General features: G+C 35.5%; 1 protein-coding gene across 2 annotated transcripts in view; it reads left to right on the top strand.

Moving 5' to 3' along the window:
* asap2a (ArfGAP with SH3 domain, ankyrin repeat and PH domain 2a) overlaps positions 1–25,980 on the top strand; it is a 126,223-nt gene that overhangs the window by 22,105 nt on the left and 78,138 nt on the right. For both annotated transcript variants that reach the window (XM_056476370.1, XM_056476369.1), the window contains exon 2: positions 22,090–22,162. In XM_056476370.1, the coding sequence (XP_056332345.1) occupies positions 22,090–22,162 (73 nt within the window). The remainder of the gene's footprint in view (positions 1–22,089; positions 22,163–25,980) is intronic.

Here is a 25,980-nt window from a genome sequence, read left to right as displayed (position 1 = left end):
CATTTATGGGACATTCATATTTCTGGCATATATATGGACATATATGTGTCTTACATATATGGGACATATGTGTTTTACATATGGCATGTTTCTCACATATATGGAACATGTATGATTCTGACATTTATGAGCAATTTCAGCGTTATGGATGCTGTGTTTGATTTCCGAGTATTTTAACTGTGTTAAAATTTACCTGTGTTGTGGCTGCTGTAGGCTATGCATAATATATACGGGAGCGCACATGCGTCTTCGGTCCTGTCAGATGTGGCGGGCGCATTCTTATTCCCATACAGCAGAGAGTGGCTATGTAGAACTCCACCATGCACGATTTAGAGAGCAGAAATTTGTAATCGCGCGACCATGTAGAGACAAAAATCACATGCCGTTGTGTAAATAAAGTATTACATACGACTGTTTAGCTTGTTATTAAAATAAATTGTGATCTGGCGCTATATATGAAATGCAATTAGTTTGACTTCAAGGGGGGGGTTTGACATGTGTGGACATATATGTTTTTGACATATGTGGACATGTATGTTTCTGACATATATGTAAACATATACGTTTCTGACATATATGGGACATATATGTTTTTGACATGTGTGGACATGTAGGTTTTTGACAAGTGTGGACATGTATGTTTCTGACATATGTGTGGACATGTATGTTTTTGGCATATATGTGGACATGTATGTTTCTGGCATATATGTGGACATGTATGTTTCTGACGTATGTGTGGACATGTATGTTTCTGACATATATGTGGACATGTATGTTTCTGACGTATGTGTGAACATGTATGTTTCTGGCATATGTGTGGACATGTATGTTTCTGACATATGTGTGGACATGTATGTTTCTGACATATGTGTGGACATGTATGTTTCTGACATATGTGTGGACATGTATGTTTCTGGCATATGTGTGGACATGTATGTTTCTGACATATGTGTGGACATGTATGTTTCTGACATATGTGTGGACATGTATGTTTCTGACATATGTGTGGACATGTATGTTTCTTACATTTATGTGGACATGTATGTTTCTTACATTTATGTGGACATGTATGTTTCTTACATTTATGTGGACATGTATGTTTCTGGCATATGTGTGGACATGTATGTTTCTGACGTATGTGTGGACATGTATGTTTCTGGCATATGTCTGGACATGTATGTTTCTGGCATATGTCTGGACATGTATGTTTCTGGCATATGTGTGGACATGTATGTTTCTGACATATGTGGACATGTATGTTTCTGGCATATGTGTGGACATGTATGTTTCTGGCATATGTGTGGACATGTATGTTTCTGGCATATGTGTGGACATGTATGTTTCTGGCATATGTGTGGACATGTATGTTTCTGGCATATGTGTGGACATGTATGTTTCTGACATATGTGTGGACATGTATGTTTCTGGCATATGTGTGGACATGTATGTTTCTGGCATATGTGTGGACATGTATGTTTCTGGCATATATGTGGACATGTATGTTTCTGGCATATATGTGGACATGTATGTTTCTGACGTATGTGTGGACATGTATGTTTCTGACATATGTGTGGACATGTATGTTTCTGGCATATGTGTGGACATGTATGTTTCTGGCATATGTGTGGACATGTATGTTTCTGACATATGTGTGGACATGTATGTTTCTGACATATGTGTGAACATGTATGTTTCTGACATATGTGTGAACATGTATGTTTCTGACATATGTGTGAACATGTATGTTTCTGACATATGTGTGAACATGTATGTTTCTGACATATGTGTGAACATGTATGTTTCTGACATATGTGTGAACATGTATGTTTCTGACATATGTGTGAACATGTATGTTTCTGACATATGTGTGAACATGTATGTTTCTGACATATGTGTGAACATGTATGTTTCTGACATATGTGTGAACATGTATGTTTCTGACATATGTGTGGACATGTATGTTTCTGACATATGTGTGGACATGTATGTTTCTGACATATGTGTGGACATGTATGTTTCTGGCATATGTGTGGACATGTATGTTTCTGACATATGTGTGAACATGTATGTTTCTGACATATGTGTGAACATGTATGTTTCTGACATATATGTGGACATGTATGTTTCTGACATATATGTGGACATGTATGTTTCTGACATAAGTGTGGACATGTATGTTTCTGACATATGTGTGGACATGTATGTTTCTGACATATGTGTGGACATGTATGTTTCTGACATATGTGTGGACATGTATGTTTCTTACATTTATGTGGACATGTATGTTTCTTACATTTATGTGGACATGTATGTTTCTTACATTTGTGTGGACATGTATGTTTCTGGCATATGTCTGGACATGTATGTTTCTGGCATATGTGTGGACATGTATGTTTCTGACATATGTGTGGACATGTATGTTTCTGACATATGTGTGGACATGTATGTTTCTGGCATATGTCTGGACATGTATGTTTCTGGCATATGTGTGGACATGTATGTTTCTGGAATATGTGTGGACATGTATGTTTCTGACATATGTGTGGACATGTATGTTTCTGACATATGTGTGGACATGTATGTTTCTGACATATATGTGGACATGTATGTTTCTGGCATATGTGTGGACATGTATGTTTCTGGCATATGTGTGGACATGTATGTTTCTGGCATATGTGTGGACATGTATGTTTCTGGCATATGTGTGGACATGTATGTTTCTGGCATATGTGTGGACATGTATGTTTCTGGCATATGTGTGGACATGTATGTTTCTGGCATATGTGTGGACATGTATGTTTCTGGCATATGTGTGAACATGTATGTTTCTGACATATGTGTGGACATGTATGTTTTTGGCATATGTGTGGACATGTATGTTTTTGGCATATGTGTGGACATGTATGTTTCTGACATATGTGTGGACATGTATGTTTCTGGCATATGTGTGGACATGTATGTTTCTGGCATATGTGTGGACATGTATGTTTCTGACGTATGTGTGGACATGTATGTTTCTGGCGTATGTGTGGACATGTATGTTTTTGGCGTATATGTGGACATGTATGTTTCTGGCGTATATGTGGACATGTATGTTTCTGACGTATGTGTGGACATGTATGTTTCTGACGTATGTGTGGACATGTATGTTTCTGACGTATGTGTGGACATGTATGTTTCTGACGTATGTGTGGACATGTATGTTTCTGACGTATGTGTGGACATGTATGTTTCTGACGTATGTGTGGACATGTATGTTTCTGACGTATGTGTGGACATGTATGTTTCTGACGTATGTGTGGACATGTATGTTTCTGACGTATGTGTGGACATGTATGTTTCTGACGTATGTGTGGACATGTATGTTTCTGACGTATGTGTGGACATGTATGTTTCTGACGTATGTGTGGACATGTATGTTTCTGACGTATGTGTGGACATGTATGTTTCTGACGTATGTGTGGACATGTATGTTTCTGACGTATGTGTGAACATGTATGTTTCTGACGTATGTGTGAACATGTATGTTTCTGACATATGTGTGAACATGTATGTTTCTGACATATGTGTGAACATGTATGTTTCTGACGTATGTGTGAACATGTATGTTTCTGACGTATGTGTGGACATGTATGTTTCTGACGTATGTGTGGACATGTATGTTTCTGACGTATGTGTGGACATGTATGTTTCTGACGTATGTGTGGACATGTATGTTTCTGAAATATGTGTGGACATGTATGTTTCTGACATATGTGTGGACATGTATGTTTCTGACATATGTGTGGACATGTATGTTTCTGACATATGTGTGAACATGTATGTTTCTGACATATGTGTGGACATGTATGTTTCTGACATATGTGTGGACATGTATGTTTCTGACATATGTGTGGACATGTTTGTTTCTTACATTTGTGTGGACATGTATGTTTCTTACATTTATGTGGACATGTATGTTTCTTACATTTGTGTGGACATGTATGTTTCTGGCATATGTCTGGACATGTATGTTTCTGGCATATGTGTGGACATGTATGTTTCTGGCATATGTGTGGACATGTATGTTTCTGACATATGTGTGGACATGTATGTTTCTGGCATATATGGGGACATGTATGTTTCTGACATATGTGTGGACATGTATGTTTCTGACATATGTGTGGACATGTATGTTTCTGACATATGTGTGGACATGTATGTTTCTGACATATGTGTGGACATGTATGTTTCTGGCATATGTGTGGACATGTATGTTTCTGGCATTTATGTGTGGACATGTATGTTTCTGGCATTTATGTGTAGACGTGTATGTTTCTGGCATATGTGTGGACGTGTATGTTTCTGGCATATGTGTGGACGTGTATGTTTCTGGCATATGTGTGGACGTGTATGTTTCTGACATATGTGTGGACGTGTATGTTTCTGACATATGTGTGGACATGTATGTTTCTGACATATGTGTGGACATGTATGTTTCTGACATATGTGTGGACATGTATGTTTCTGGCATATGTGTGGACATGTATGTTTCTGACATATGTGTGGACATGTATGTTTCTGGCATATGTGTGGACATGTATGTTTCTGGCATTTATGTGTGGACATGTATGTTTCTGGCATTTATGTGTAGACGTGTATGTTTCTGGCATATGTGTGGACGTGTATGTTTCTGGCATATGTGTGGACGTGTATGTTTCTGGCATATGTGTGGACATGTATGTTTCTGACATATGTGTGGACATGTATGTTTCTGGCATATGTGTGGACATGTATGTTTCTGGCATATGTGTGGACATGTATGTTTCTGGCATATGTGTGGACATGTATGTTTCTGACATATGTGTGAACATGTATGTTTCTGACATTTATGTGGACATGTATGTTTCTGACATCCATTTTTCGCTAACATCTGAGTGCTGATTGGCCATTGTGTTCATGTGCTCTACAAATATGACTTATTGGCTTTGAAGGCCATAGCTTCACCATGCTTCGCTGCGGTTTACCAAGTGCAAACACAGATACACAGACTCTGGAGCATTTGAAAGCTGCGTCTATCAGCTGTTACGTTAGTCAATCACTTGCTATACTTATAGATGAATCACCTGAAATGGCCCGTTTCCACTGAGTGGTACAGGTTGGTACAGGTCACCTTTATCAGGCTTGCGTTTTCACTGCCAGAAGGGTACAAATGGTACCCTTTTGGTGGAGGCGTGGATTACGACAGAAAGTTTCAGTCGACATCATTCTTGCTCGAGGAATTGTCAAAGAAAAGCTGTACGGGCCGTTCATGTATCATGTGAGAAGCACTTCTCACAAAACAGATGCTTTATACATATAAATACTTGTGTATAAATGTTCATTATTAATCTTTCTATGAACATAATTTAATTATAACTGCAGATCAAATGCGAAATAGTCTACTTTAACATCTTCAATTATAAATTACAATTATAAATGCAACATATATGAACACATACAGACCCTTACAGTCTCTGATATGTAACCAATTACAGAAAAACTACACACAGCGTACATTTAGTCCTTATTTGGGTACAAAAACAATACGCAACATAGCCCACAGTCAGTGCAAACCTCTCACCTGCATCTTTAACCTTCACCAGCACATGTAACCTCTTGTCAGAAAGTAATTTCGTCATTCTGAGTTCATAATAATCCAAAAGCTGATGATAATAGAGGCAGTTTGTTCATGTTTTAGGTTGCAGAAAGAATCATTTGCTCCTTTGTTTTTTCCGGCTTCTCCTTTGTTTTTTCGCACTTCAATCTTGCGTTTGTCCGCAAGGATGTCAGAAGCACTTCAATAATTACTCGCACATTATTATCATCAGCTCAAAAAGTTAGTTATTCAAAATAGACATACATGCGAGCAATTGTGAGCTCTCTGGAGAAAGTGAAACCGCTTGCACTTTTAGACCGCCTCATAAAACAAAAACAGGACACGGCAGATTTTGTTCTTCTTGGCTTTGTGGCTGCTCATCAAGATGATGACAAGGTTTGATTGAGCTCGGGTTGACCATGGCTTGTTATTATATTTATATAGTATTACGATGTAATGTCTTGGCTGTGTATTTAAAAATGGCGGATCCTTTGTTTTCATTCCCCTGGCTTGTGCATGTGGTAGTGACGTTTCTCTATAAACCAATGGCGTTCAGCTGTGCATCTAGCTCCGCCTTTTGGTACCCTTTTGTTATGCTAGGTAACTTTTCAAAAGGATACCCAAAAAGTAGTATGGCACAGTTAGCTTATTGGTACCTTTTGACAGTGGAAATGGGCTAATAGACATGTGTTTCAAATGGTCAGCCAATCACAGTCATATCTGTTCAGCACAGGAACACAATGGCCTATCAGCAGTGTTTAAGATCGATCAATGTGTGGTACCGAGGTCGATGCTTTTGACATCCCTACTATGACTAGTACTACCAAGTAATTTAAGAAGTAAGAAAAGAAGTTACTATACAATAGTAAAATATTTTTCTGTCAAATTTCTTCAAGCTTTTTTTGTTGTTATGTTTTTACAAAAGGTGTAATACTTGTAAATTGACACTAGCTTTGGAAAGGAAGTTCTTGTTGATGTCCTCATATAATGAGATGGCACATGTGCTTGAGTATGTGTGTAGTAAATAAAACCATGTCATTCATTCACAGAAAACGCAGAACATGCAGACTTCATCATTAAACCATATTTTTGCAGTTTCATGTTCATCGACATTGTATGATGTAATCAAATAATGACGAGCTTAAGAGGCTTATTTTAAAATGTGAAAAATCAGTATTGTTATATATCCTACAGCATGACAAAAACATCACCATTAAAGTAAACGTTATTGTTCTTCTAGGTTTAGCCTAGTCATCGTTTGCAAAAGCATTAAGGTTTTTTCAGAATCTTGTCTAATACCGGGTTAGTGTGTTAAATCTTTGCTTTGTGCCAACTGTGGCTTAACCAGGGCCAGACGGCAGATTAGGGCCTTGCTTTGGTCAGCCGTTTTGGGCTGATGGCCGGTTGTGGCTGGCCTGTTTCTCCAGTGGTGGGAAGCAGGATTTACACACATGTGATTTTGGTGAATATGGCTGAGGTTGTCTAGCCGAACAGGAAGACATTATACTTTTTAGGAATAAAATTAAACATTTCAGTAAATAAGTTATACACTTTACTCGCACTGTTTTGTTTAAAACTAGGAAACCAAAAGGAACCATTTTCTAACTATGACACAACACTTTGATTATTTATTTTCCTGCTTTTTTCACCCTTCATTTTGGTTCTATTCCAATCTCAATTTGACATTTTTTATTACAAAGCATTTCAGGTATAAATGTTAGGTTAAAATATCCTCCAATTAAATTTGGTGTATATAAATATTTTTAATTAATTGATCATTTTTAAAAACATTTTACTTCTGATGATTCATATTGCAAAGATTTACAATATAATTTTTTTTTTCAGTTCAAGTCATCTTTATTTCTATAGCGCTTTTACAATGTAGATTGTGTCAAAGCAGCTTAGCGTAGAAGTTCTAGAAAATTGAAACTGTGTCAGTCCAGTTTCAGAGTTGAAGTTCAGTTTAGTTCATTTCAGTGTGGTTGAAATTTTACTGCTGAAACTCCAGACACCGAAGAGCAAATCCATCCATGCGCAGCTCCTCAAGTCCCAAAAGTCCCAAAACCAAGCACACCAGCAGGACCAAAACTTCCCCAACTGACGAAAGTGAAGAAAAAACCATGAGAGAAAAAAAAAAATCACCCCCAAACTTTTGACTAGAGATAAGGACTGAACTGAGAGTCCATCAAGGGTTAGACAGTGTTCTAAGTTTTTGCGTGTGAGTTTTTTGGCTCCAATAAGCAAGACCTCAGTTTTATCTGAATTTATTAAATTGAAGTTTTTCAAAATACCAGTAAATTCGTTAAGGCAATTTTCCAGAAAAAGTTGTAACATTACTGGTAATTTGAAAAAAAAAATAGTTTTTACTCTCTGATAGTCAAAGCAAGTTAAAAAAAAAACTATGTAAATATGCATTAAAAATTCAGGAAAAAGTGTTTTATGTAAATTCAGCCCACGAGTCCACATATATGGACATCATTTTTCTCTAAAAGTACATCATATCAAAAGATGACACTTTTTTTTTTTTAGATTTTTATTCTAATTAGGTTCCAATAAGCCCAAATAGCAAAGAGAAATAAAGAATGCAAGTAAAAAACACCTTGGGCCTTAAGAGGATAGTGAGACGCGATCCAGCGGTACATCCTTGATAAACTGTCCGACGAGCACTGCTCTCTGGCGTTTTGTGCTTAAAGCACCCGCTGACTGCTGGAGCTCAGACATGCACATATGCTGCCGCGCATGCCTGTATGTGTGTGTTTGTATGTGTGTGGTCACGTGATGTGCGTTCTCAGCGGTATAGATCTTTTCAGAAATGCTAAATGAAAAGCCAGTTTGGACGTGGATCGTTTTCGTTCTAAAATGCCATTTTAAAACTAAGACATATTAGTGTAAATGCCGGCTCAGCATCGTGATGTCTATCGGCCATTGGTGATGGACGATGGCATCGTCTATCGACCCAACCCTAGTCAGTAACAAAATATACATAACATAATAAGCAAAACAAGCTGAATAAATGAACAAATGTTTTAAAATAATCTGAAATAAAATTGTTGTTTTTAGGTACGGAAAATAATTTCATCTGAAAGTTGAAAATGTAACTTTTTTTCTTTTTTAACAGTAAATTAATATCCTGATGAGGAAAAAAGGGTATCCCATTCTTTAGCCCATTGTTAACATAACATGAAACAGGCCAGAGTCATATATTTCTGTCATTTAAAAGTTGATGGTCATAATTCTGCCAATTTGAACCAACCCTCCATTGGTTGGCAGGGTTGTTCTTGTCAGTTTGATTCATGGCAGCATCTGTCCAGAGAAAGCTCCTCCCATTTGGCCAATGGCGTGACTCTTCACTGGTGTCCTATAAATCAGGGTCACCACTGCGGGGACGGGGTGATAAGCTCTGAAACCCGGCGCATGGGGAATATAGAGTGACACCATCACCCCAGCGATGGCCTGGCACCTTCAGAGATGCTGCTCTCCAGACTGCAGCGGGACAGATGGTGCCTGACGTCATACTGACTTGAAGGTCCCTATTTTGCTGTGCCGGGACAGTCATCAAAACCTTCGCTTTTGTAATGTTTGGCAGTGTTCGCAGTGTCTGTTACAGATTATGCAGCGGAAATAAAGCAAATGAAAGATGGGAGAGTGCCTCTTGGCGCTGCTGGAAAAGCTGGTGTGTGTTTGGCAGCTCCTGATAATGACTTCAGTTCATCACTACTAAGAGGAATGTGTGCTTTCTGTGGCAGATGCAGCGTCGCCCATTATCACCTGAGTGAGGTCAATGATGATGTGGTACTGTTGCACTATGAGAAAGGCAAGAATAAAACCAAATACAATTAGTAGACCAGTGTAACAGGAGTTTTCCATTACTGAGGTATTTACTTGGGTCTAGGTTTTCTCACTGAAGTCCACTTTTTAGTCAGGGCATGTAGGATCAAGTTGTAATACTACATTTTACAGGGTCATTTCCCTCTCTGACCTACTTAATTTTTTTAATGTTACAACTCATTTCATAATGTCGCACAAGTGTGCAATAAACAGTATATAATTGCCACCTACATGCACATGCAAACTGAATTTGTATTTTAGTTTTTAATTTTAGGCCAAAATATACTTTCAGTGAAAAAGAAGAGTGGATTGGTATACCCTAATTTCAAACAAACTTATTGTAATAATCTTTGAACTATTATTGGTTTGTGGTCAGTAGAGTTGCTCTTTAGTAGGGCTGCACAATATATCGTTTCAGCATCGACATCGCAGCGTGATCATTCACAATAATCACATCGCAGTATAAGCAATATTGAGTTTGTATTAGAATTCATCATTTGCATACGTTTTTGAGTTCTATATTAGGGATGCTCATTTCAGTTACTTTTGCCAACCGACAAACGCATGTTGACCGAATATTAACGGTTAACTGGTCAGATTAATATTAAATTATTATTTAATTAAAAAAATAATTGACTTGTCTGTTTTGTGACACATTAAATGTTGCATTTTAAAGTACTGATTAATTTTAACATGCAAACATATTAACAGAACATAACAACACAACATCTTTACGCACCTGCAGTGTTTCCACGGAAACAAAGAATAAACGAAATAAAAAGAATAAAATAAATAGTCCTGCCCTAGATATTTTTCACTTAAATGACCAATTTAGATTTCAAATAGAAAACACTGACTGAATCCTTTTTAAGACCTGGCGTTTTTTTCCCATCTTATTTTTTTTCTTGCGTCAAATAAAAATAGCAGGCTACCTCAAATCGATCGCTCCACTGAAAATATGCATTTCCATAATGCTTTGCTCTAACTCTTGTATCACAAGCCTCTGTCAACATTTTTAATATAAGTTATTAAAGATTAAATATTGTGTCTTGAGCATCTGATAGCATATAATAATTCAGTTGTTTACACATGATATTGCATTAACTTGCATACATGCTTAATAAGCTATAAAAGAAAAGTCTCAGTTTGTTGTGGAGTTATCATTGTGCAAAAATCAAGAAAATCTGCAGAAAATAGTAAATAATATTTGACTAGATATTTTTCAAGACACTTCTATACAGCTTAAAGTGACATTTAAAGGCTTAACTAGGTTAATTAGGTTAACTAGGCAGGTTAGGGTAATTAGGCAAGTTATTGTATAACAATGTTTTTTTTCTGTAGACGATTGAAATAAATATAGCTTAAAGGGGCTAATAATTTTGACCTTAAAATGCTTTTAAAAAAATTAAAAACTGCTTTTATTTTAGAACAAATAAGACTTTCTTCAGAAGAAAAAATATGATCAGACATACTGTAAAAATGTCCTTGCTCCGTTAAACATCATTTGGGAAATATATAAAAAAATAAAATAAAATTCAAAGGGGGGCTAATAATTCCGACTTAAACTGTGTGTGAACATCAAGCACACTGCCTTTTTGTTGTTAAGAAAAAAAGAAGCACAGTGCGCCTTTTATGTCACTAGGGGAACAAATGAATCAGCTGGTCTATATGCGCAAGTGTTGCTGCCGATGTTGTTATAATTGTAATATTTAATAATATTGTGATATTCAAGATTTGTAAAATCATACAGCACTGGACAACTTGAAACAGCGACCACAAGTCTCTCCTCCATCTCTACAAGTTCTCCAAACACAAACACTGCTGTCACCTTAACGGAAACCCTGCCTCTGCTTTCATTTGATTTAAAGAATTAAAAAGACATGCTTTTTCCACTCAGGGTTGACTTTTATTTCAACTGTGAGCACACAACGGCAAAAGCGCAGGCCATGCAGGGCGCATAAGCAGCGCGCAAAACACTCGCGGCCGTTCGTAAACCATTCAAGAGATTTGTCTCAACGCAAAATCGCGTTCACTGTGATCGACCCCTTATGCAGCCAAACTTTAAAAATATATAAAGCAATATATTTTTTAAACATTTCACTGATACCAGTAATCGGTTATAATGGTTAATCGATTATTTTTAGCATCCCTAGATTATGTAATGATTTTAAAAACATTTAGGCTTAAGAAACCGTTTTAACTTTAATAATGATTTATTTTATTGAATTATGCTTATTTTTATTATTCAATTACAATACCTGGATACTTTTAGACTTGGAAAACTTTTGCTTATTAGATTTTATGGACATGGACATCCATGGCAGAATCATCCCAATCAATCTAGCTTTATAAATTCTTTCCAAACAGAGATTTTCAAGTCACCTGGGGAAATTGTTTTCATTTCGCAATATATATTGCGGAATATAAATGTATCGCAATGTTACATTTTTCCAATATTGTGCAGCCCTGTAATTACTATGTAATTTTACGTCTAGTCAACAAGCTTTTTTCATGCTTATTTCCTTAAAACTGCTTGTTTTAAAGCATTCTTTTTTGTAAAGTACTAACTTAATACAATATAGCTGCCAAATTTCAAGCGAAATACATGCACACACACGGGCACGCACGCACACACACACACACACACACACACACACACACACACACACACTCCCAAATACATTTTTAAAAATCCAAATATGAAAACATGGAAAACCATGTCACTATGAGTCTGAAAATAAAGATATGATTTATTTTCTATTATTACAAGTTAATTTATTTTTATTGTTTATTTTTTATTAATTTATGGTTGTTTTTAAGCACTATATCACATTTTATTGCTGTTATTTATTTATATTTTGTTTATTTATTTAAATAGTTTTTGTTATAGTTGTTTGAAGTCTATTAAGGGAGGGATGGATTGGGGTGGGCTCTAAAATTGCATAGTTGCCTTTTGTTCAATATTATCATAATACTATCGTCCAGAATAAAATTCAATAAAAAGAGCGGTTAACAAAAAATAAAATACAAAATATACTTTTTTTTTTTTGGCTTTTATTGCCAAGCCCTAACTTTGTGTGTGCGTATGTGTTGCGAGTGTCTGCGTGTAAATCTACTGGACTTTGTGAATGTGGTCAATCATGTTATATGCATCACATCTCGTCATGGGGTGTAAATGAACAGTTTTAAAAAAAAATATACAGTTGTATTAAAGGGCTCTGTTTCAGTTTCAGATGAAGTGAGGTATTTTCGCAAATGAGAGCGAGCTTGTGGCAGGTGTGTAATTCCATTTCACACTGTCAGAAACACTCGCACAACATCTTGTCGATCCCCGCATGCTTATTTAACACCCAAACACTTGTGCAGAGAAGCCTGTCAGAATGTGTTTCAGCGTAATGAAAGTATCACACAAATGCTGACTGCGCTAGTCTCGTCTTTTTTTGGTGTGTCCCCTTTGTTTCTCTTCTAACACTGACTGATGGAGTTTGATGGGCTCTTAGACTGTTCAGGTCAGCTGTCTGAATTCTTTCAGAGACCCCCGTTTAGTGCCTCGTCGACTTAAATTAAAACTGATGAAGATTAATGTTGATAGAAGATGATGAAAAAATGCCACCGCGTTGTCATAACAGCACTTCACTGAGCGTAAGCCTCCTTTAACCCTTTACGTGCTCTTCAAAAGCAGTGGATAGAGATGCATGCCATGTATTTTTCTGCTTCAGAATTCACTAGAAGCAGCGGAAGAAAACTGAACCATTCTTTTAACTCAAGATATGATGCCGGTTATTTACCCAAGATGTCGTATTTGACATCTAATCAATTGAGAAGTTGATCCAAAATGTCAATATTCCAATAGCAACCTAACCTAATCAAACATATCCTTTTTTAAATGTTATCATACAGTGATTTTTTTAAATCCAGAGAGCCTTTAAAGGAATTTTTCTTAAATGTGAATCATTCAAAAATGGTGGAATTAAATTTTTTTTTTTTCAAAAGTAAATATTTTAAAACTTTTTTTTAAGTATATGTATTGTTTATTGTTGTTGATGTCTTTTTATAATTATAAACCTTTTTATTATAGCAAAGTGTTATTTCGTGTGGTCAAACCATCCAAGATAAAAGTTTGTATTTACATAATATATAAATGTGTACTGTGTATATTTATGTATACATACTGTTCATAAAATACAAAAAAAAACATATATATATATATATATATATATATATATATATATATATATATATATATATATATATATATATATATATATATATATGGCTGCACAATATATCATTTCAGCATTGATATTACGGCTGTGCGATTTGCTGAAAATATGTAATTGCGATTTATTTTTTTTTTCTCTCTTTGGATAGATATTGCAATTTTGATTTTATTTGCGATTTCACTTTATAGTCAAGCTTCAGCTCAATAATCTGTATCGTAGATTGCTGCTGCTAAAATGCAGTGAGTGTTGGTTAAAAAAATAGCTCAAACATTTTTTTTTTTAATATACAATAGCCATGGATTTATATTCACACTAAGATATACAGTACACAGTAGGCACAAATATATTTTGTAAACTGTTGTTTTGGATTCAATGCAATCCCAATCATTTATTTGACAGCACACTGAAAAAAAGGATTCATTGGATTTACTACTTTTTTAAGGTTTATATGGGCTGAGTTTAAACAAACAAATTAAGTTAAACATTACTAAATTTACTGTTTAAATTCAGCCCATATGAATTGTTCACAATCACTTACCTTAAAAAAATTGTAAACGTAATGAATGATTTTTTCAGTGCAGTGGTGTCATTTATAAAAGTGTTGGTAAATTAAACCTATTTTTGCAATGAAATAGCCATGCAGGAAAGCTGACATGGCAATTAACTCAAAACCTTAACTATTCACTAGAAGCTGTAGCTGAAGAAATGTATTTTGAGGTCTCCCTTCAAGAAAACAGTCGGTCTCAGTTTGTCCAGATCTGAGTGCCTCACTTATAGATAAAGATAAAGGTCAGTAAAATGAAATTAAGTGAAGGAGAACAGAGATAAAGATAAATAGAGGCTCATGGTGGTTTCAGATTACAGGGAGCTACTTGATCAGTCTGTCAGATTTTATTGCGCGTCACTCTAATGCAGCACTTTCTGCACGTGAAAGAGAAACGCATGCTTTTCTAAGCTAATATAAGAGACTTTTACTGTAAGAGCCGGGAAATTGACAGTTTATTGAATTGTACCATTAAAATTGGGGATTCATGGAAAGGAAATGCAACAGGCCTTAATTTAATTGCATACTTGCCAAGGTACCAAGGTATTTCCAACTAATATCATAAGTTTGTGACACGTGAAAATAATGGTTGTAATGTTATGTAAGAGAGATGTGATGCCAATGTGTCATGCAAATAAAGGCATTCATTCTAACTGCAGATTCACATTTATACACATTTATAGATTTACACAGTCCTGTAGTCTCAAATATACTTGTGTAATTTAATTGACCTCATCTGTTGACATGATGCTAGCTTGTTGAAAAATATTTTGTATTAGATGTTTTCTTAACCGCTGTTTTTTCACTTCTGTAATTATTCCAGAGTGATTTATTTTTTATTTTTTAAAATTTATTAAATTTTTTTATTTTGAGGAAATTTCACAGCACATCTTGATCTAAACATTTCTCTGGACAATATTGAATATCTTATATATTGTTATGCATGTAATGATTTTTGTAAATTACACTGTATTTGACTGTAATATTAACAGGTTTTTACTGTAGGACAGTTATGAGGTGTGTCACTGTATATTAAAGCTGCATTGTGAAAATTACTGTATGTTGTACAGTAAAGACGTACAGTACTGTAAATACATACAGAGCAAGATATATGGTGCTGTAAATGTAAATACAGTATTTTTGCTGTAATTGATTTACAGTAAGATGCTGGCAAACTGCTGCCAGGAAGTTACTGTATTCTATAGGAAATCCTTAACAATGTGTGTAAATCACGTAACGACCACCTATGTTGCCAATAATATGCATTTTCGAGTTTTACATGAAGCCCCTTTAAAGAGGACTAATTGTGCACTTTTTCACATGATGTAAAATTAGTCTCTAGTGTCACCTGCAACGTGCCTGTGTAGTTTCATCCCCAAATACCATACAGATTTTACAAATGTATTTTTCCATGTTAAAATTTGAATTATTTGGGTAGAAATAAAAATGAGCTGATTGTTCACACTTGGTTATACTCAGAAAAGGGTAGAGTTTTTATATTTCTGCTTTGAATAACTAGATATCAGAATAAGCAATATGTCTGAAAGCAAAAATGGTGGTGTTCAGGTCTGTATATATATGAACCAGAGTCAGACACTGAGAATGATGGATGTTGCCAAATGTATTTATAATTAGTTTCCCAGCTGTTTTGCAAAACTCTGATATCTCAGATCACAAATTCATTCCATTTCAATATATTAGTATAGCTTAAATTTAGTACGTGTAAAGCTTAGACATTTAGTATGTTAATATTGATAGTTCACCCTAAAGTGAATATTCTGCCACCATCTACTCGCCTTTTAATTGTTTTAAACCTTTTAATGGTTTCTTTCTTCTGTTAAACACAAAAGAGGATATTTTGATAAATGCTGAAAACCTGTAACCATAAACTTCCATAGTGTTTGTTTTTCCTACTATGGAAGTCAATGGTTACATGTTTTCAGTTTTCTTCAAATAACCTTCCTTTAAACTCAACAGAAGAAAGAAACTGAAAAGGTTTGGAATCACTTAAGGGTCAGTAAATAGTATGTAAGTTAGTGTAGTCTTACATATCGGTATTTTTACCGATTTTTATCAATATTTTCAAGCTATCGTAGCAAAGTCAGTATTGTGACAACAATAATGTAAATATTTATTTTTTGGGTGAACTATCCCTTTATTGTTGAATGGATTGTTCACCCAAAACTTAATTCGGTTTAAATTTACTCACTTTTCAAGGAAGTGTTTTAAGTTTCTTTCTTCTGCTGAACATAAAAAAACGATATTTTGAAGAAACTCGAAAACCTGCAACCATTGACTTCCATAGTATTTGCTTTTCCTACTATGGAAGTCAACGGTTACAGGTTTTCAACTTTCTTGAAAATATCTTGTTTTGTGTTCAACAGAAGAAAGAAACTCAAACAGGTTCTGAACAAATAAAAAGTTAGTAAATAGTTGGTAAATTATAATTTTTTGGGTGAACTAACCCTGTAAGATTACCTAACTGAATTAAGATGACAAGTTTCTAAGCAAACGTGGATAATTAAATTTACAGTGAAGCTGTTTGAGCTTAGCTACATTCTAATATCAAAGTTTATAATGCAGCAGAGCAATCATGTAATGTGAGTCATGAAAAGACAGCTGGCTGATACTTAACTAGTCACGGGGATTAGTAATTAATAAAGTCATTCCCTTATAAATGTGTGTTACTCCAGCAATTCTCATGTCTCTTCCGTGAAAGGCAGTTGCATAGTAGATCTCTATCTCAAACAAAGGCACACTATGAAGTGAAAGCTGAATGAGTATTTTTTTTTCTTACACTGTAGGACACTTGGATCTAAAGTCTGGAGTGAAACTGCTTCCCTATTTGACTGAAGTCAGTTTTGGGTCACATTTTAAATAATAAGTACAGTAGTATTCATTAAAAAATATTGTGTGGAAAGCTAATTCTTCTCAAAGATAACTAGGAAAAAGATTATGAAAGGATAAAGCGATTTAAAAGGCTTCCCTGTGGTTACTAAAGCAGGGACGGATTCATGAGATTCATGAAATTAATGTGAATTTCTTTCTATTTTTATTTTTAAATGAGGTTTATTAAAAACTCTACAGTTTTCTCAGTCAGTTTGCTTTCTCAGTGGTTCACAGTCCAAGTCAGTCTACTTACAGCTCTAAAACGGGACACTCGGCTAAATAAAACACATCCAGCCATCAGATTCACATCTCGACTGCTTCCATATGGTCTGTTTGGAAAGTAAATATTATATAGTGTTTTTAATAAAAGCAGGATTAACATTTTTCCAATGTGGGGGCCCGTGAATGGGGTTGGACAACCTATTATACCTCGGCTGGTGTTTTGTTAGGTTTGGGGGTTTAAAAGCAGCATGGATTTAAGGAAAAAGGAAGCGTAAATGATTGGCCACATCTGAGCTGGTTGTTGAGAGGAACTGTTATGTTGATTTGTGTTTCCCTTTTTAATTGGCCATTAACTGAAATGCCAGCAGCAACAGCAGCTCAAGCTCACGCTCACAAACATAACTTGGAAGTAAAAAGAAGTTGCCATTGGTGAGAATTTAGCACTAAAGGAAGCATGTGATCATATATGAGCAATATCACACGAGTAGCAGTGCGATATGGCTGTATATCGGCACTGGTGGGAGGTGTGCATTGTTAGTGTCCCACCAATGACAATGTACAGCAATATCGCCCTGCTACTAGTGTGATATTGTGTTATATATTTATATATATATATAAAGAAAAACAAATACGTTAAGTCTAAAAATCCTTTTGTATGAGGAACTACTTTCTTCCACCAGTCATTCACATCTACAGCTGACGTCAGAACAGCAGAAACCGTTGCTCATTCACTAACGTCACTTTAGAGGTACTATTTGAATGATTCTCTAGCGCAATGTCTAAAGTGATGACAAAACAGGTGATTTTGCTGACATTTTAAGATTATAAGGCTGGACGTGACATGAAATGCCATCTCACACTCAATACACTACAATGATATGGTATAAATACAGCACTACAACATACAAAAGAGAGAGATCGACTTAGAATATCACTTACAAGTATAATAATGATTTGATTAGCTAGAAGTTACACTGTTTTAATCTTCTATGGGCTTATTATGCGTCTCTGTCGCCATCTTGTGGATGGACAACGTCAACCATCTTTGCTCTGCTCAGTATGGCAGATGCATGTCTCTCAGAAATTATACATATTTTAAAATAGGCACTATCCTTATAAATAAACTGCATAGTTGCAATCTAAACAACTACATTCTCGACTAAAAAAGCCTCAAAAGTACATTATGTCATCCAACAGCAGTAATATTTGTCAAACTGAAAAGAGGCGAGTGCTGTTATTAGCAGAATATGGTACGGCTATCAGCCAATCAGATTCAAGAACCAGACATAACTGTTGTATAAATATGCATATATGCTTACACAAGATCTACTGTAGTGTTCTCAGATGTCCTGTTGATATTTGGACTAAAACACACAGCGTCTTTTGTGAAAAACAGGCTACAGCCTAGGAATTTGAGAAGCTGCCGTTCACATATTGGCAAAAAAACACATTTAATACATCATATGTGGCCATAAAAAACATTTTTGGTTCTGAAGTTTTTTATTTGTTTGTTGTTTTTTTTGTAGAGATTTACGGATTGCAATATGGTTGGCAAATTTAGATTAAAAAAATACTCAATTATGTTTATCTGAAAAATATAAAAATGCAAAGGTAAGTTCTGTAAGGCTTATGTCTAAGGGTAGAAAAAATATTGTTTGATCAGAATAAAAACAATGGAAATTTTTGCTTGCCAATAACATAGCTATACAGATGTGTATGTGTGTCTTTGTGTTGCATCCTGCGCTGCTCCTGGGGAGTTTCTCTTTCGTGGATGTGAACCCGTCCAGCTGTGTGAATCTGCCTCCTGACTTCCGCGATTCCTGCCGTGCTGAGATTGTTTAAGAGTATTTTTAGGAGTTTGCTTTTGAATAATGAATCACCTGCAGACTAAAGCCAGCAGGGTCTGCCTCTTCCATACACGCACACACAATGTGCACCTTTAGTTGAGGTGTGTGTGATAGATAGAGAGAGAGAGAGAGAGAGATTTTTATTCAAGTGTGACAGAAAGGTAATTAAGGGTCTTTGATAAATGTATGTGGTACAATACTTTTTAAAGGGCTGTTTAATAAAATATTTTTGAAGAGTTGTTTGTGTTTATAGGGTGCAATGTAATGTGTATAAACTGTCTATGCTTCATTTATGCTTAAATTTCACACATTCTATTTTTATTCTACACCGTCGTTTACATTCTTCTACAAATGGTCCATTGACTTTCTGGTTCTGAGAAGCCCCTCCCTCAGAAATGTACAATGGGCTCTGATTTGTCATATGCCCCAGTGTCTTCTTATTGGCTCACTGCCCTGTGTATTTTGAAGGAAATGTCACACTCAGGGATGAAGTTTATTTAAATTCAGAGTTGATGATGTCACAAAGTCAGAAAGAAGGTCATTGTAGTCCAAGGGTGTGGAACGTTGTTCCTGGTGGGCTCTAACCCTGAAAAAATATACCTTGAAGAAATCTTGAAGACCTCGATTAGCTTGTTCAGGTGTATTTGAATAGGGTTGGAGGTAAACTTTGCATGAACACTGGCCCTCCAAGATCAATGTTCCCCACCCCTGTTGAAGTCCATACCAGTCATTTGTCATAAACCTTCAAAAGCGAATCCTAACAGAAATCTCTTAGCTAGAAACTTTAAGATTTACAACGTTGGAGATGTTGTTTGTCCTCAAACAGAAACATTATAGACTAAATTTAACAGTGAAACCATAATCAAGGATCCTTTAACATTAATTAGTATCACTACTTCTCTAAACAGTGCCGGTATCAATTTGCTTGATGCGATTAATTGTTGAAGCGATACACTGTGACTGTATTATCACAATATTGATCTAAGCTTAAAAAAAGTGTACTTTAATGAGTAAAATAACCAAAAATACTTAGTGTATTGCTTTGTTTATTCAGTATGTATTGTAATTCTCCTTAGTAAACGTTGGTTAATTCGTTAAATCAAAAGTGACAAATTGTCATATCACAGTTATATGTTAACTGAATTGTATTATTTTATTAAATACATTTAATGAACAATGACTTTTTATGCGTTAATGGGCATTTACTAAGACATTAACATCACCTTAGATTAATAAATGCTTTAGTAATTTTCAATAGTTAAACTAACTGATGTAGTTTGAGTCATAGGCCAGATCAACATGCGAAAATTCAGTGCTGTGATGAACATCACTGCAAATATCTATAAAGTCTGAATACTGGATTCATAAAAGGCCCTCTAAACATTTAAATTATTCACTATAAACAAAAAAATCTAAGTCCAAGGCACTCAAAGTATGTAAAAAAAAAAGTAAAAAGTTTTTACTAACATGTTTTTTATTTATTTATTTTTAAATTTTTTTAAATAGCACTGTACTGTTTTTTTAACAATAGTTAAAGAGCCCCTATTATGCATTATAAATGGTCATATTTTAGTTTTCAGGGTCTCCAACAACAGTCTGAAATGCATGCAAGGTCAAAAAACACTTTCATTGCCTTATAAAATGCATTTATTTTTACCTAATTATCCCAACGACTCCCATATAATTTGTTCAGCGATTCATTTGTTCCCAAACCCCTCCTTTGCATGAGGCTAAACTGCGCTGATTGGTCCGATGACCCAGTCTGTTGTGATTGGTCGACTGCGTTCAGCGTGAGACAGAGAGAAACGCCCACCACGGCTTATCAACATATTTGAAGTAGTCAGAGTGCAGAGTGTATGTGTGAACCCAATGCAGGAGTTCATTAAAGCAATGCAGTTTAACACCAGCAAATTGCTCAATTCTTACCATAAGTAAAAACACTGACACACATTCACAAATAATCCACACAGTGGCAAAAGCTGAACTATTTTGAAACTTGACCACCTCACGTTTGTAGGAACAGCTGACGGTGGCCATAGCAATGACAAACGGAATTGGATTACATTTAAATCTGTAAACAAAGTGGCACATGGTGCGTTTTCAACGTGGCATTAGACGCGGTATGAGAATATAAAGAGTTAACCAGATACACTACAAGCGGTTACAAGTAACAAAACACAATTAAATCATTTGCAAGCTAGAGAAAACAAGGAGGCAACCATTTTAATCACACTTAAGTTACTTAGACTTGAGAAATGGGGAAAAAACTGATCCATGAACTGTGCACTAAAGTTCCTGTCAAGCTCTGACAAAGTCCCATACATCAATAGTCTTTTTTGATCCTTCCTTACCAAACAGCTGACGAATCCCACGTTTTAATTGTGTTGCTGAAGCAATCGTCAGAAAAATGACGCGAACACAGCACAAGGCTGAGGCTATAATGCTGAGGTATTTTTGCAAAAATAAACTTCAACCACTGACTCTTCACAGCCCACTATGAGTCGACTTTTAGATGAAATCAATAGTTTTAAACACAGTACACTTTCAGATTTAAACATCAGCTGAATATTTCACTTCACTTAGAGCTGTGTTGCACACTTCATTCTCAAAAACCCATAATAAGAGCTCTTTAATAAAAGCTTTGTAACTTTCACATAATATTCGAGTGCTTTAGACTTCTGATTTTTATTTATCTTCATGAATCTCTTATCCAAAGAGCACCGACACATTATTACCCCTGAAGCACTTTTAGTTTGATTCTGGACTTAATTATTCACTGTATTTTGAAGTAGCCATGATATCATTATTGTGCACATTTAGTATCATGATATTTTGAATTTCTGAATATCTGCATATGTATCTCATATGTATATCTCTCTCCTTCTTTTTCTTTATGTGTGTGTGTGTGTGTGTGTTTAGGCCCTGGATGTGGACCGCAGTGTCCTTTACAAGATGAAGAAGTCAGTTAAGGCCATTTACGCCTCGGGTCTGGGTAAGTGATCGTTCATCATCTCAGCACCTCTCATGATGTGGCTGTCTGTCGTCTGATTGGATTACAGTCAGGAAATCTCTGCAGCACATCTGCACATTTATCTGACACGAGGAATGTGCTCGGCTTTATCTAAAGGTGACACTTTTGATACATGATATGATGATCGTGCTGAAAAGTTTAGAAGTGAGTGTCGGTGGTGCTGTGTTTGGTTTTGATTTTCAGAGACGTTCAGTGTCTCTCTGGGTTTTTATTTACAGTGCTGAGTGAATCAGGATTTTACACTTGGTTGACTAGTCCTAGAGAAAGTGACTGCATTTCTGTTATCTTAACAAATCTGAATTGATTTATAGTTATTATAGTTGTTGATGTTGTTTATTTGCTTTATACCTGTTTAATTGTACTAACAGTGTTGGAGAAAGTAACTTTTGAAAGTAGTGCGATACAGTATTGAGTTACTTCCCTAAAAAAGTAACTAATTGCATTACTTGGTTACTTTTTACAGAACGTAATGCGTAATATTACTTTTGAGTTACTTTGCTGTACTTTTCCTTACCTGGCTGAGGTTTGATCTCTTTCAGAACTTGCAGGTATTTTTTTAACCCTTTTTAGAGAGAAGCTCTACATTTAACAACCACCTATATAAATTACACCTTCCTTTAAAAAATGTAGGATAAAATTATATTTTGAGAACTTTCTGAGCCCAGAGCTATACATGCTGTATACACAGATTAATGAAAGCATGTAAAGCAATGTGTGTTATTAGTTAAGCAAAGTCAATGTCCATTGAGGTAAAGATTGCAATAAATCCTAAGTGTACTAACATGAAATAATTTCTATTAAGGCAAAACAGATTTTAAACCTTTAGTATGTTTAATAATAAGAAAATGAGCATTAAGAGGATAAAAAACATCCCCAAATCAAAATAAATCTTTAAACTTTATACACTGAATAAATAGCTTCATGTGGCCTTAACAAATGTGTAAATCGTTTTCCAAAAGAGAATTAAACATCATACTATATTACAAAACGTAGTCGCTTCTACAGTAGACTGTGGGTTCAAAATAACAAGAATCCATTGCAAAAATGTAAGTCTCTGCCCTGCCATTGTTTTTTTTCTGACTGCCTGTAGGGATTCGTGAATACATAGTTTGTTTTAACCGGATATTCTAAGTAAACCGGTCGACTCGGATCATAAAATTGAAAATAGTTGTCGTGAAACGGTTTGCGCCTTCAGTACTAACATACCGGATACCCCCTCTGACTCCGAATAAACCAATGTCCTGAGTTATTCATTTACTAGAACAGTACACTGACTCATCTGCTGTGAAAAAAGAGACCTGATGATGATAATGAGTGCGAGCCGAGGTCATTTTTATTCCGCAATATATTTTGTAAAAGCCAATCAAGCAAGGTAAAAAGTGAGTCACGCTACATTTTTTTAGTAAAGTAACTCAAAAAATATATATATATATTTTAAAGTAATGCGTTACTTTACTTGTTACGTTAGAAAAGTAATATTATTACTTAACACGCGTTGCTTATAATGCGTTACCCCAACACTGAGTACTAATAATGTTAGCAGCTGAAAAGTAAATTCTGAATGTGCTTCTGTTAAATTTTTTTAACATTATTTTGAGTTTTACTTAATACTTGAGTTTTTAAAGGCCACATTTCTGCTATTTTGATCAATTCATTATGACTATAATTTAGGAACCTTATGAAGTGTTTTGAGTTAATAAATATCATGATACAGCATTACCAAAAAAAATGAAAAAATGGAATATAAATTTTACTGTAAAAAATACAGTACTGATATTTAAGTCTATTAAAAATCAAGTTATATTTTCAACATGTCGTGCAGCCTTGTTATTAGGACTGGGCAATTAATTAAAGGTGATTTCATGTGCATTTTGTCAGTAAAGCCGGTTCTAGTAGCTCTGCACAGTTTAGTTCCAACCCTAATTAAACGCACCTGATCAAGCTAATTGAGTCCTTCAGGCTTGTTTGAAACCTACAGGTAAGTGTGTTGGAACTAAACTGTGCTGGGCTGCGGCCCTCCAGGAGTTTGACATCCCTGATCTAGAACATGCTTTCAGATGAAGCAGCATTTCCTACAGCAGTAGTTCACTCATAAACAACACAACTGATAATTGATAGTGAAATCAACAACCATTCTGCGATGATAAAGGATGTCACATAGTTTCTCAGTGATCTATGGCTCTGTGCAGTAAATGCTTGTATATCTCAAAACACTTGAAAATACCACATATATTATTCTGTTTTTACTCCAAACTCATAAATTCAGTTGAGGGTTTGAAATGAATCTTTCTGTGAAATGATTCCATAGTCATGTGAATATTAATCATGTTGAATCAATGAAAGCAGCAGTGATGGGTCATTCCTGGGTCATTTATCTTTTATGTAGTTCGAGAACGATGAGTCCTTTTAGGAAGTGAGACGCTTATTCGTGCATGCGCACAATGGGGCAGAATTGCAGGTGGGGTAGAAGATTAATTACATTTTTGAATGTTCTATCAGCTTCAAGTCGTTCATTCACCACATGAAAGACAAAAGCCAATCTTAAGCACTCAGAGCCGAAAAAAAAAGATTTGATTCGTTCATCTCAACGAGCAGCTTGAAAACCAGAAGACTCGAAAGGTGAAGTAATCATGGGAGCTTTCGGCTCAGACTGTGTGCATTGGTTAATCTTATTTAGGACTGTCAGTGTCACATGGACTTGAAGACTTGTCTTGTCAGAAGAGGTGAGGTGAGCGGAGTCAATCATAGACAAATAAGCAAGTAAGCAATGAATGGTTATTTTCTCTTTCTTATAGCATTCTAGTTATAACTTGCTTGTAGTGTGATCAACTTTTTGGCTAGTAGCAATTCGTAACATTTTAGGCCCAATTCTATTTTTCTACCCTACTCCTACCCCTTCTCTTTCCCCTTTCCCATGGCCCTTAAAACCAAGTGTGAAGGGGAAGGGCTTCAAAATTTACCGCTAAGAATTGGGACAGCATTACAGCACCTGCACTGGTCATTATATGTCCTCACTATCTCTTGCTTCATATGAGATCAGACGATATGAGATCAGACGACTGCTATAGTTATTCCAGTTGCTTTATTTTTTATATTTGTCTTCAAGAAATCACTGAAGGCATATATCATGTTATCATAACGACCTAATGTGGCAACAAGATCGTAATACTGTGCATTTAACACAGTGGCCATATTCATCTATGTAAACACAAGAAAACAACATTAACATTATAGCAGACACTGTTAAAAGCTCATTCCCAGCCACTAGCCTTTTCTGACAGGGTATTCCAGTGTCATCGAGTGTCAGAATGTTGTGGGCCTGCTGTACAGGAGTTATGATTAGGGATTATAGATTGCGAAATTTAGCGGTTATTATTTTTGCTTTTTTTTTTTTATAAAGCATGATGGTAAAACACGAACGCGGTTATGAATGTATTAAAACATGTGTTTGTTTGTCATAAAAATTCATAATAATGACAAAAATACTAATATGTGGATCTCCTTAGTTTAGCAATACTGCCGTTGTGGCTGGTGTATTCTGGGAAATTTTCTTACCCCTTGGTTTCGAGTGTGGTCCTGCAAAATCTTCGTTCGAAGGTCTATTCACCCCTTCCCCTTAGCCCTATGCCTTAAAGCTAAAGAGAATTGGGACACCCCTACCCCTTGATGTGAACGCGCAAAACAAGGGGTAGGGATAAGGGGAAGGGCTAAGGGGTAGAATTGGGATTGGGCCTTAATGTCATTTTGGCAAATTGTTCGAAATTAAAAAGATTTGCTCA

This window comes from Danio aesculapii, chromosome 17 (assembly GCF_903798145.1).
Source record: "Danio aesculapii chromosome 17, fDanAes4.1, whole genome shotgun sequence".
In the NCBI taxonomy this organism is placed as follows: domain Eukaryota; kingdom Metazoa; phylum Chordata; class Actinopteri; order Cypriniformes; family Danionidae; genus Danio; species Danio aesculapii.
This window is presented reverse-complemented; position numbering and strand designations above follow the sequence as displayed.